The sequence below is a fragment of the Bemisia tabaci genome, chromosome 4 (assembly GCF_918797505.1).
Source record: "Bemisia tabaci chromosome 4, PGI_BMITA_v3".
Lineage (NCBI taxonomy): Eukaryota > Metazoa > Arthropoda > Insecta > Hemiptera > Aleyrodidae > Bemisia > Bemisia tabaci.
In genome coordinates, this window is record NC_092796.1 from 35,333,637 (window position 1) to 35,347,118 (window position 13,482).

Genomic DNA, 13,482 nt, shown 5'->3' on the forward strand with positions numbered 1-13,482 from the left:
CACTAATGTTTAGCAGAACTGAAAAATTATAGGAACATTTTTCTGATGATAATTCTGATGTCAAGTGCAGCTGTTATCATGTTGTTTAATCTTCTAAGTTGCTAGTGAATAAAGGAAAAACATCGAACAATTTTCCCAATTCCACAATAAAAAGAGGGAAAAGGGGATTCGAACTGTGAAGGAAAAATCTCAATGTTGATTTGTTAGTGGATCAGGTGTTCAGTTGAATGTCTACTGAAAGAAGTGAAAGAAAGAAAACCTCGTATAACAATATATGTACATTTATTTTTTGTAAACTCCACAAAAATAGTAAATTGATTTTCACAGCCATAAATAAAAAAAATTAATGAGCTAAAATACGTCGTATAAAAGATCAGTACTGGAGGCAGGTCACCCTTCTTCATTGTTCTTTTGGTTCTTCAGGTTCACTATCATCCGTGTCTGAATCGTACTTAGGCAAAGTTTCATCCTCATATGCATCAGTAGTTGTCTTCTTAACACTTCTTGCTTCCTCTAAGTATTTATTTTGTTTCGCTACAACGTCTGAGCTATCGGCACATGTGGCATAAATATCTAGCAGCTCTTGATTAAGTTCTATGAATGAATGACCCCATTTAAATTTGCCTAAATAGCTCTCCGCTGCTTCTTTGAAGCCTGTAATATAAAAAGTGGCCGCCAAAGCCTCAACGCAAGAAAGCTGGCACGGTTTGCCGTAGTTAATCGGGTTCGCTGCAACCAGGAAAGGTAATAAACGCGGGTGAGGCGTTCGCATCTGTGAGAAAGGGGTTTCATTGATTTTAGCCCAAGAACAATCTACTACCGCTGCACCATGCTGGGCAAGAATGTCTTTATCTGCACGAGAGACGCACTTCTCGCCAACTGGAGTCAACACAAGACCATTGAATGTTGTATTCATTTTCAATATTTGCACCATGCCATGTCGCACTAGTTTACGCCCCGAGCATTTTTTGGGGTCACAATGTTTCAAGTCCCACATCGCTACAGGGAAGTCTACCGAGACTCCTTCCTCATCACTCGAGGATTCTATAGAAGTAGCTCCAAATCTACTGACGAAGTTATCTGAGTAGTCATGCTTCGCTGCTGACCTACCTTTGTGGGTGCTAGTGGAAGCTGACTTCCTGTTTTTCTTGTAAGGCATGTTAAAAGAAACTTTTAAAATTATGTTATTAACTTGACACTACATTTAAACTCGTAACTTTTGCTCGTAGAAAACGATAACTTAAAATTTGTGCTGTGCTTCGTTTGAATTTCCGTCTTACATTATAGGTTAGGTTGTGCGATGTCAACATTACGAAGAGAGCGCGCTCTGCTGGTGGTAGAATGAAGCAATGGTAGTGGTTGTCTGCTCAACCAATAGGAGCGCTCTAGTCGCGTTTGGCGGTTTATTTAAATGTACGCTCGTCTTGCGAAACGAGGTGCGGTGCGATCGCTTCGTAATTTACTAACAATCTAACATTGTGAGTGCGGCTATTTCTAAACGAAGTCAGTCGGATTTGGGGATTTAATCTGTTATTTTATCAACTCGCAATAAGATTGTATTATATTTTTCCCTCCATTACATATGCCGTTTTGCTCGAAAACTGAACTTTAATTTTTATTATTATCAGATCCTGTGGTTAGGTGGTTGTAAGTGTGGGCATTCCTGGTTTCATGGCAAATGATTATAGGGTAAATATGCAAGGCCTTGAGACAATCTCAAATTTCTCTTTACATTGCGGTATTCCTTTAGCCTACTTTTTTGCAAGTGATGCACAAATAGCACCAAATCAAAGTAGGAAATCTGTAGCAGTCAGATTTGTACAACATTCATCATTTTGCACACTTGGTATTTTTCAGATTACACTGCAGCTACGTTTGGTCACGAAAACTCAACAGGAAGCATTGTGAGTGTTGCAGTAGCATCAACTGCACGAAGAGCCATCCGAACCATTGTTGACATTTCCATGTTTATCCGAACCAGACAAGCAAAAGGCGCTATCTTCTATCTGGGCTCATCGCCTGGTACTGTTTCGTTCTCTGATGAAACCCACATTGCTGCTGAGCTGGAAGGTGGTGAGCTCTTAGTTCGAATCCAGTTAAGTGGCTCTCAAGAATCATACACGGTCGGTGGAGTCAAGTTGGATGATGGACATAATCATTTGATCCAAGTAAGACAAACCAATTAAATTTAATATTTGTTTTTCTTAACTTTGTCAATGAGTTTTTGCGTATGTGTCACCATAGCCTTTGGAATGTTCCTCTTATTCCAAATCTGTTTTCTCATACTTTTGCAAGTAAGAGGTCCACTGTCAAAATCAGGGATACTCTCTCAGACAGTAGAATCTCTAGACTTTTTACCACTCATTCTCATAATTTTATCTATTTTTCTCTTACCTTAGGACGATTTTCTGACACCAAACTTGACTTCCAAAAAAATCAATCATAGTCGGTGAAATTAAAGTTATGCCTGTACCAGTACCACTTACATTCAGATACTATAATATCATGTATGTGAAGCGTGCCAACGTTTTTGTGTATTTTTTTTCCTGCTCATCTGTCATGTTTAAGCTATGAGATCGCCTTCCATAAAGTTGCAAGAAGATAAACTTACTGCATAAAATTCGCCTTTTGTCACTTAGTATTTGCCCTCCTGGCAATTTATTAACATTTCAATACCACTTTCCAATGCATTTCCAAATAGCGTTCAAAAACAGCGTTTGTGGATCATCGCTGCTTATGAATTTTGTGTTTTTTCAGAATTTGACACAGTTGCTGAAAAAATAAGGGAATATGTTTTTATACATTCTTCAGAATAAACTCAATACTATTCAAATCAGGATGATGAGTAACGATTTTTTCTTTGTTTCAGGTTGTTCGAAATGTCACTCTGGTGCAAGTGAAGATCAACGGAACTGAGTACTTCAGAAAAACAATTAGCGCTACTGGCCAGTTAGATGCTCAGGTTTTGCTTCTTGGTGGAATGCCTCACTTGCGCTCCTCTCCTACCCCGGTAAGACAGACAAGAAATGTGGATAGATCAGTGCGACAAGCTTCCGACACGGTATCACCATTCAAAGGAATCATTCAAGATGTGCAGGTATGATCTTTAATATTATCCTGTTTTAAATTCATTTTTATGTGCAAGGAAAGACAGTCAAAGAATAAAAATTTTCAATCTATTTTTGCCCAGCTATTTGTGGCAAAGCCTTTGTGTTCAGATTTGTATAAAAAAAAGCTTCTAAAATGAAAACTCAGAAAGTCAAGTATTCGCTACTAGATGTGTCATTGCCTTTTTCTAAGTTACATCATCAAAACAGTTCTTACAGTATGGGGTGCTTCGAATTTTGTTTAAGTTTTAATTCAGCTTCATTTGGACATATTCTCTGGGCCTGTTATCAAACTTTTCAGTAATATGGAGGAAAATGGCACTGAGTTCCAAATCATATTTTTTTAAAATGATGAATCTGTAAATGTGTACTATTTTTATTATGTTTGGAAAAGTAGGGAACCTTATAATACCAGTGTAGAGCTGCTGCCCTCATCTTTCAATTAATTGACAGCTGCGTTGCCATTCAAGTGATTTTCAAATTCTTCTGCCTAAAAACAGGGTTTTCTTTAACCATTGAGACCCTTATTTAGTATGTATCATTTTTATTTTATTAGAACTTTGTATCTATTCAATTATTTTTTTTTTTTGTTTCAGATAAACAACGGAATAACAACAATGGTGGTAGAATTCTTCCCTTTGCGAGTGAGTGATGTGAAAATCCCTGCCTCATTTGGGAATGTGACGTTTGACTCCATGGCTGTCTTACAGGGCGTTATATCAGATGATTCCTGCGCATCAAATCCCTGTGCAAATGAAGGAGAATGTACGGTGACTTGGAATGATTTCAGGTAAGTTCTTGCTATCATCTTTGTGTTCTGCAAGGACTCTGAAATTTAAAATGTGCCAGAACTTATTCCGAGTGATGTATGAACACCCTTGTGACCGTCTATTTTTATTGAATCATCCAAATACTGAAGACGGATGAGATACTGGAGTCTTCAATGGCCATTTATTCGAAATGAAAATCTGAATGGATGAAGTAAAATTAGAATTTTAGTGTACCTCTGATCACCGAGAGCACTTGCTCAGAGGGTATTCCTATGATTTAAAAATATTTATCCAAGAACTGAATTGATGACTATGTTTGGACAGTGTAAGATAACTGACCTGCAGTGAAGTTCTCTTTGAAGCCACATAGAAACCAGCTAAAGCTGGCCTCATAGTGCATGAGGCCAGCTTAGGCCCTTCATAGTTGCTCAGAAGGTTTTTACAAGGATACAAATTCAAAAAAAATATAATTAGAATTCTAGGGAAAAATTGAGATGAAAGAAAACATCTGTCCAGCACTTTCCGAAGCATAAAGTGAATTTTAATATTATTGTTCTAGCCATTCCTATTCTTCCTTACGGTGAGTTCTCTAGTCCTCTCCCCCCCCCCACCCTATTTTGTATTTTTTTATTTGGTTTTCTCTTATTGATTTCCTAATTTATTTTTCAATCACTACATACATTTATTTTTTTGTATCAGTAGCAAAGGTTTCTTTGATAGTCAATCATTTTTCCCCCCAGAGTTAAAAGCTTCTGGTGAGCCTAGATTTTGCAGAACCTTAAATCTTAATTTTTCTAATAATTTAGGCATAATCCCTTCTATCGATCATGAGTTTCATCCTACGAGTTTTACCTATAATTTTTTTAATTTTGAATGAACGATTTTTAGTAGTGCCGAGAGAAATTTTCAAACCTTCATTTCAATGCCTATCTTTTTTCAAAATAAATTTTCCTTAAATTGGCCGAACATGGCGTATAGCCTCTGCTTTTAGATGAGCTCCAAACTAGTATATTCTGTTGTAATAGTCATGATCATTTTGACTTTTGATAGTATTCTTCACAGTATATTTGTTTTCATGAATCAGTTATTTATTTATTTGTTGAAATTCAAAGTGAAAAATAAGAAGCAAAAAGCGGGTCATGTATTTTTTTGCTATCTTAATCATATTTTCTCCTTAAAATTAGAGATTTTGACGGAAATCGAAAATGCTTATAATAAGGAACATGGATCAGCAATCCTACTCTGCATAATGCTTAAACAATGGTATCTTAAAATTCATAGGCAAATTCATAGCAAAAGGCTAATAATTTTGAAATGACTTAAAACAAACTCCTTCGGAGATTGACCAGAGTTGAGTGATTTCATATAGCTTCCATGCTGCTTTATTTAAAATCCAAAATAAAATTTAAGTATAAAATCCAGGGGTTGAAAAAGAAAAAATCAACCAACCCTCCTGATTTCTATTTCTTTCCTCTGCAACTTACGCAGCCAAAATTATTCGCCATTTAGAAGCGTAATTCTTAAATAAATCATCCTCAAAACACAAAGAATTTGTGATTACCAGACATAAGTGATTAATGTTTCATATTTTCAGTCAACCTGAGTTTGACTGTAATATTACAGTGCAATTTATCTAGCTTTCGACTCATGAGACTTACCCGCTTCATTCATTTTCTAAAGATTTGTGTTTGGATTTCAAATGAGATTCTATATTAAAACTTTCATTTCCAGTTGCTCATGCCCAGTTGGCTACAAAGGTAAAACCTGTCAAGAAATGGAATTCTGTCAGCTGCAAGACTGTCCTTTGGACAGCGAATGTCATAACTTGCATCACGGATTTGAGTGTGTCGCTAACTTGACTCTCGATGGAAGTGGAAACACGTCATTGCAATATACTTTATCTCGCGGCGAGCAGTCTGTCCCATTAAATTCAATCGAGTTCTCCTACCGCAGTCGCTATGGAGGAATGATTTTACACATCTCTAACTCTTTGAATGTCTACAATTCAGACCGCATCTACTTCTCCATCTATGTATTCAAGGATCAGGTAAATATCAGCTGGAATTTGTTTATAAAACTTCTGCTAACCTTGATAATGTAAATGAAATTTGATTACTGAAACCGTTAAACTACAGTTACTTGAAACATATTTTCAGTATCTATATCATCATTAATGCATTTGTAGGTTGTATTTAAAAATTAACGTTCTAATTTTCTTAATAATGACTTACACTTTGATATTCAGGTAAATTTTGCTTCTTTTTCTCTGATTTCTTGTAGCCCCTGTTTGTCAAGACTCATCAGAACATTTTGTATTTCAGATCTCTGTGGCCTGGAAACTGGACCCGAATAGTAGTCGTGAAGTTCGAAAGTTCGGCAAAGAAAAAGCAGACGGAGGGTGGACATCTGTCATTCTCAAAATTGGCAACAATAGTATCCAAGGCGGTTTCATCGAGAGCTCTGACGAACCTGGTCTCTCTTTCCCACCTACAAATTTCTCCAGCAGCCAGTGGGAAAATCTCTTAATTAATGGTTTCGTCATGGTCGGAGGTGGTGAAACAGGTGTTTCAGATAGGAACAGTTACATTACAGAAGATGGTGACAGTACAAACCACGTCGACTTTTCATTCCCAGAAATGGCAATGTCATCTGTCGAGAAGTATCACTATAAAATGTCCAGTGGATATTACAAAGGCTGCATCGGGGAGATCCGAATTGGTGGTCTGCTCCTTCCATACTTTACCCCGAAACAACTGAACTCCTCTTATTTCAACCTGCGTGACTATTTTTCCCTGACAACCTATGATGACAGTGAGCCAGACGTAGAATTGGGCTGTTACCTCTGCTCCCCCTCGGAATGCTTGAATGGAGGCAAGTGCACTAATATTGTTGAGTCTTACAACTGTGATTGTCCACCAGGTTACGAAGGAGATGACTGCTCCGTCAATATTGATGAATGTGCCAACAGTGGTTGTAAAAACAGTGCCACTTGCGTTGATGGTATTGCTAACTACACCTGTATCTGCCCGCCAGGTTGGGAAGGATGGCTCTGTGACTCAGAAATTAACGAGTGTGAGTCAAATCCCTGCCTCAACGGGGGTACTTGTCTCGATTTTGTCGGCTATTTTGATTGTTCTTGTACGCCAAAGTTTGTTGGTAAGATCTGTGATCAGTTAAAGCAAGTCACATGTTCTAATGCCCCATGCAGAAACGGCTCCACTTGTATAGATGTGAAAAATCCAGAAACTAGCGATAATTTCACCTGCAGCTGTGCAGAAGGCTACGTCGGAACTTACTGTGACATTCCATACTGTATGCAAGAGCCTTGCAAGAACGGCGGAGCATGTTTCACAAATCGTCCAGTGCCATTCTGCGAATGCGCACCTGGGTTCAGGGGTGAGCTGTGCGATGAAAATATTGACGATTGTGAGAACAGTCCATGCAAGAATAGTGGTCACTGTATAGATGGCATAGATTCTTTCTCCTGCAACTGCACAGGAACAGGTTATGAAGGTGCCACCTGCGAAATTGATATCAACGAATGCATGTTGTTGACAGTCAAGTGTGGAGAGAAAGGCAAGTGCGTAAACGAAAATGGTGGCTATCATTGTGAGTGCGATGTCAATGATTGTGGTTACAATTGTGAGATGGCTAATCCGTGTGCAGAGTTCAATCCTTGTCAAAATGGCGGAACCTGTGAGCCAGTCTGTATTGATATCTCCGACTATAAATGCATCTGCCCACCTGGACACGCAGGTAAAAACTGCACAGAGTCTCCTGAGTATAGTGCATCAAACTTCTCTGATATTGCCATTATCATCGGACCAATTTTAGCAATTTTGATAATAGCTACAGCAATTAGTCTGACAGTGTTTGTAATGATGGCTCGGAAAAAGCGAGCAATGAGAGGCACATACAGCCCAAGCTCACAAGAGTATTGCAACCCTCGCGTTGAGCTAGATAATGTCATGAAACCTCCACCAGAAGAACGGTTGATTTAAGTCCTCTTTCGGCTGAATTTGTTATTTATAATTTGTGATCTTTCCCAAGTTTTTATATCCTCAGTCAAAGTTTGGAGGAGTTCAAATATTTATATTACAGAACGCGGGTCGTAACTTCATCTCATCTTGTGATAGAAAGTTAGAAGTACTTAATTACCTTAATTTTTTTTGTACATTGTGTTTAAATTTTTCTGGATTTTTCCCATTTTTGTAAATAACCAGGCAAGTGTGGTGCATGCAGGCGTAAAATTTATGGGGATCAAAGAATTGATCAATGAATGAATGAATGATTAAGCTGTGTTTCTCTGTAAATTATAAATTTTTCCTTATTTTTATGTGTTAAACTGTACGAAATTAGATTTTAAGATTTTCGTACTGAGCAGAATTTTTTTAGTGGGAGGCTTTTCATGTACATATAAATTCAGCAGCATTTCATAAATGCAAGTGTTAACTTTTATTGTGAACAAATATTTTGAGATCAAAGATGCTAAGTCAAAATGTCTCAATTATGTACATAGATGGTGTTTTTGTACTTACCATTTTGTTTTTAGTGCAGAGTTAAGTGACAGAGTCACAATTTGGCAAAACGCAAATGGTCGTTCTTTGTTCCAATTTCATTTCAATCAACTGCCAAAGGCGTGCTCTCATAGTTTCAGAGATTTTGCTCAATTTTAATTACAAGAGTGGAGGCATTTATCATGACTGTCGTTTGTCAAATTCTCTTGGACATTAACATCGAACAATTGAAATCCTCCATTATTTTACACTTTGAACAAACGTTACTCAGATTTTCTGAGCTTTGAGTTTCTGGTGAGTATGAATCTTGGCAAAATAATTGTCAAAGAGATTTAATGAGCATCCATGAGTGGTGGAATGTAAGCACAGCTCATCTAATGTGAAGTACATGATCATTGTAAAGCCATTTTATCTAATCTGTTTCACTGAAGCAATCATGCACCATTAATCTTCCTTGTCCTGTTGCCTTTTCTGAGTTGACTAGAAGTCAATGATTCTGAACTTGTACTGAAGGTGGAAGTGGCCACAAGCAAAAACTACTTTTGGTGCACGAACGGCTTGTATGTCTCCAATTTCTTTGACATGCAATAAAAAATCGAAGCATCATGGTCATTTAAAAATTTCCCTTTTTATTCAATGTGCGAGAGGTTTTAAAATTGAACAGACTTGAAAATGTAAAATTTGCCAAATGTCATTGATCCGAATTGCCTCTAGCATTTATAGCACTATGGTTTTTTTTTTTACCTGTAAGATTATATTTACTCCACTTTCCCCTCAAGCTTTAAAAAAGGAGATTCGTCAATTTTAGAAACTTGATGAAGTTTTATGGTCGTGACTGATTTTAGGATCATCCCATTTTCTCTTAATATGCTATGTTAATTGCTCTATCTGTCAATTACAATAATCAATGAAGCCACAGGCTGAGGAAGTATTTCTTTTTGGGCAGCTCCGTGCTATATAGCGCAATCTTTTTTACAGCACAACCAAAATGTAGATGGGCTTCACCTTTCAAGGGCATTAGTTGGGTCCAGTCTCATAGGTATGCCTTTGATCACCGATTTAGAAATGTATTTTTTTAAATTAGCTGAGAATAATTCCAAAATCACTGCCAAACACTTTTTGAATGTTCTCTCGGGAAATGCTTTTACACCTTTCCCAGAAGAATTACATCTGTTCCTTTTAACTTGATCAAAAATTTTAAATATTCCATAATTTGATTTGTATTTATCTTGGTAAAAATTTTACCTTCTTCATTGCTGCTATAGTTCTTCAGTTGAGGTTTACGCCATACAAAACTTTATTCATGAAGAGAAAGTACAACAATGGGACACTAGATAAGTTACAAATGAAAGCACTGTGTTACAGATTCTTTCTTCACATTATTATTCAGCAAAATATTTACACAACGAAGAGTTTGTAAATCAACTCCCAAGGAAGGTGCGTATAATGAGTTAAAATTATCAATTTTTATATAGTTGAAATAAAAATAACAACATTAATACGCCTTGTCTACCATATAATTAGTGTTTAGTGCACAAAATAATATATCGCTAAGGAGTTAATCTCAAAATTTGCTGCTGCATGAATTCCTTTTCCTCTAAAATTTTGAAGAGGAGAAATTTAACACGGTGGTTTAGTTTGTACCTTATCAATCACCAGCTTTTTAATCGGAATGCCACAGATGGCAGAGAAATTGTTGAATACTCCCTCCAATAATTGAAAAGACTTCCATTTTTTACTCATTTTGGTAAAGCCGGCAAAATGACATAATTTCCTCTGCCAAGTATTGCTTTACTGATTTTATTTTGTGTATTCAATTTCTTCAAATTGAATGCAAAACTTAATTTATTAGTAGTTCTTCATTGAAAGCCAACAAAACCTTATTTTTCTGAGGTGAAAGCCTCTCCTCTTATGTTCCCAGCAATTAATGCTGTTGGAAATATGAATTCGATTGTATTTAAAATTTTGTATATAAAGAGTAAATGATTAATTTAGATCAATAAATAATTTGATTGTGAGCAGATCACTCTTCTCTATAGATTGTCCCAAGCGGATTCCATATTTTAGCAATTGTACATATTTTTTTTTTTTGTTATTTATTTTCCAAGAAATCTTTCTGAATCAATTTCTGCTGTAATAACTGTATTTTCTTTTGTAAAATTTCTGCATTAATGTGTTTTGTGATATAGAAATAGCCATATGAATGAAGTATGTGCCTTTTTGATAGACGTAAGTTATTTTACTTTTAGATTAACCATTGACATTGGAAAACCCGAAATGTGTGGAGATTCTCCTAACATTTTATCTTGTAAGATAATGCATTTTTTTTAGTCTGCAGCAACTATTTACTTTTTATCCCTTCTGGTGGAATACATTTTTAGATTCTTAGATGAGGAATGAAATTATCAGTCAAGCAGCTCTCCCTACTTGTTTTAGATGTGGTTGCCTTGAGAGATTTTCAAGTGACCCCCATCACTAAACATGAAATACTAACTGTAACTGTACATGCTCGGTTCTGAAGCATGAATGTAATGTACCATCAAAAATATAAAAAAGTATATTCCTCATCTGTCGATGCAAACTGGGCAACATTGAAAGAACATCATCTCCTCAGATATCTCATAAAATATTGTTATCTTATTTTTTGCTGAACAAGCTATCGATGACTAAGTCCGAAACCACGTATCTCCTTTTGCGACTTTGGAGACTTTCTCTCGTACTTTATCTTTTCCTTGAGAAACAGGTGAAAGTAATATCTTGAAACTTACCTGATTTTTTTTCTTCTGTAAAAATTTCAAGCTATTTCATTGGCTTTTTTCTCTTCGAAAAAGTAAAATAAGAACGAAAATTTTGAAACTTCGCAATGAAGATTTGAGGTTCTGCACTCAGATCATCATTATATTTTACCTCTTAGCCTGCTTGATTATATTTTTTCCTCTCCGCTCAGATGTTACAAAACGTCTAACTTCAGTTCTTGGATGATAAATTGAAGAACCTTTAAACCTAAATTCATTGGAAGTCTTGAATCTGTCCTTATTTTATTTCTCTCTTGAGATGTAATATTTTCATGTGTACAATTGTAATTTTTGTAACATAATGGCATAATGATGTACACCACTAGTAACGTACCAGATCAAGTTTACCGTTAATGTACTTTTTTTATCTCCTAGCTTAAAACAGCTCATTTCTAAAATTTTCTCTGAAATATGTATGACAATATTTGTAAATGAAATCATGATTTTTAATTTGACCTAGAAACTCCAGATTTCACCTACTTACAGTTATTTGCACCTTGGGGCCTCCTTTTTATTATTTTTATTTTTTTTTTTAATTAAAAAACAGAAAAAAAGAAGAATTTGGGTTCCTGCGCCTGTTATTGGAAATTTCCAGGAAGCTATTTCTTCAATTTGGCTGGCCCTTTTAAAAAGAAAAACAACAAACCCCTTCTCTTTTGAAGATTAATGTTCGTATGCAAGCATTCTTGTCCTCATCCATAAAATGAACATCTAAATAAGTTCAGTCCAATTGCATTTTTGTTTCCTCTGTAAAAAGGATATTACAGAGAGCTTTAATTTATCCAATGTTGAGATCAGTCAGCAATGTCTTGTGCCTTTTTTCAAATAATTCCCCATGGTCCTCAGAAGACTTTGTTCAGAGGTGGCTGCTGCCACACATAATTTAGCAAATTTCTATTAATTTCTTTTTGCGTGAATGCAGTAACCCAAGTACTTACAATGTTATTATTAATTTTATAATGATATGAGATGTAAGGTGAAAGAATTTACCTCAATTAAGTCTATACTGATCAACAATATTCTTAATTCACAATTGACGCATATTTTTCCTCCCGTCTAACTAAAGTGAAGTTTGCGCTGCAATTTATTGTTCTTGTTTTCAGATTATTTTAAAAAAGAAGTGTTTACAGGAAAAATAATTATATACTCTTTTGTTAATCTCTTTGTACATAGCTGCCATTTTGAGGCTCCCTATGGCTATTTTAGATTAGTAGTTCTCTAGCGAGTCCCATTTTGTTGTGTTAAGGAAGAACGCCTTACGAGCATTCGAGAGTTGCCTATTTCCCTGGATATAATAGGTTTTTTGGGGAAAGTTACGTTTTTCTTTCCTTGAAGTTTTCAAATATTTAAAATTACATTGGAAACATAGTTGGCTAAAAAATTCGAAGAAAAATATTCACGATTTTCCCTGTAAATTCGGTTTTTATTGAAGGGTATATGACAACATCTGCTCATACAGCGTTCTTCCTAAGCATGGCAATATTTTCAACCACCCAAAGGTATTTTGTTATAGACATTTTAAAGTTTAATTTGTAACAATGTTAAATTTTATTGATCTTGGCATCTATAAAAAATTACAAATTTTTGATTTGTATCATCCGTGTTAATACTCGTAACCTTACAGGGCCTTGACATATTTTTTTTGCATGATTTCAAGTGTGCACCTACCTTAAGAACATCTCGTTAATCAGAAATGTAAAGAAAGTAGTTCATATTCTGTTGCCTCATTTTCGAATTATCAGCGTTTTTATGGGCCTCCCTCTCATTTCATTAATTTGTTGCAGCTGTAGTTTATCAAAGTTTGAAATATTGTAATTTTTGCAAATCAGCAAGACTAACTGTGATGCATTCTTAGCATACTCGTGTTCGAGTAACTTAAGTTGGTAAATTTTAATCATAAAAAAGAGGTTCTTAAGTCTGTAACGTCCGTCCATTTAAGGTAGCTACTGTAATCAATTTCGAGCTTATAAGACACCAACGTAGCGATGTCTCCTATTTTTATTACTTTAAATGTTCGAAAATTTGTCCATGTAAGTAATCTGTTAAAATTTATTCAGTCTAATTTTTATCAGAGTTTTTTTTAGATAACTTTTTTTACATCTGATGAAAAGATTGATTCCAAGCCTACAAGAATAAAGCAACCTATTTTTCAATTTTAATTTGTCTCTTTATTAAATTACATCTAGCATTTTGCAATCTTCTACAGAACAATCCATATAACCTGCCTGTATTGATTTTCTCGATTTTGGACAGGGAAAAAAATTTCGAGATTTGTTTTGTATCCTACATCGTT

At 35.5% G+C, this 13,482-nt stretch overlaps 2 protein-coding genes across 5 annotated transcripts in view; one reads left to right on the top strand and one right to left on the bottom strand.

Annotated features, from left to right (window-relative positions):
• crb (cell polarity complex component crumbs) overlaps positions 1-13,348 on the top strand; it is a 69,426-nt gene extending 56,078 nt beyond the window's left edge. For all 4 annotated transcript variants that reach the window (XM_019041126.2, XM_019041207.2, XM_019041290.2 and 1 more), the window contains 5 exons: positions 1,858-2,168; positions 2,870-3,097; positions 3,704-3,897; positions 5,609-5,924; positions 6,199-13,348. In XM_019041126.2, the coding sequence (XP_018896671.2) occupies positions 1,858-2,168; positions 2,870-3,097; positions 3,704-3,897; positions 5,609-5,924; positions 6,199-7,878 (2,729 nt within the window). In that variant the 3' untranslated portion in view covers positions 7,879-13,348. The remainder of the gene's footprint in view (positions 1-1,857; positions 2,169-2,869; positions 3,098-3,703; positions 3,898-5,608; positions 5,925-6,198) is intronic.
• Positions 266-1,316, bottom strand: LOC109030704 (18S rRNA aminocarboxypropyltransferase). Its single transcript, XM_019041835.2, has one exon. The coding sequence runs from the start codon at positions 1,157-1,159 to the stop codon at positions 401-403; it is 759 nt and encodes a 252-aa protein (XP_018897380.2). The 5' UTR covers positions 1,160-1,316; the 3' UTR covers positions 266-400.
• Positions 13,349-13,482: the final 134 nt, after the last annotated feature.

Bases quoted from the DNA above. Each gene is read 5' to 3' on its own strand.
- LOC109030704 (XM_019041835.2), bottom strand. From the start codon at position 1,159: ATGCCTTACAAGAAAAACAGGAAGTCAGCTTCCACTAGCACCCACAAA.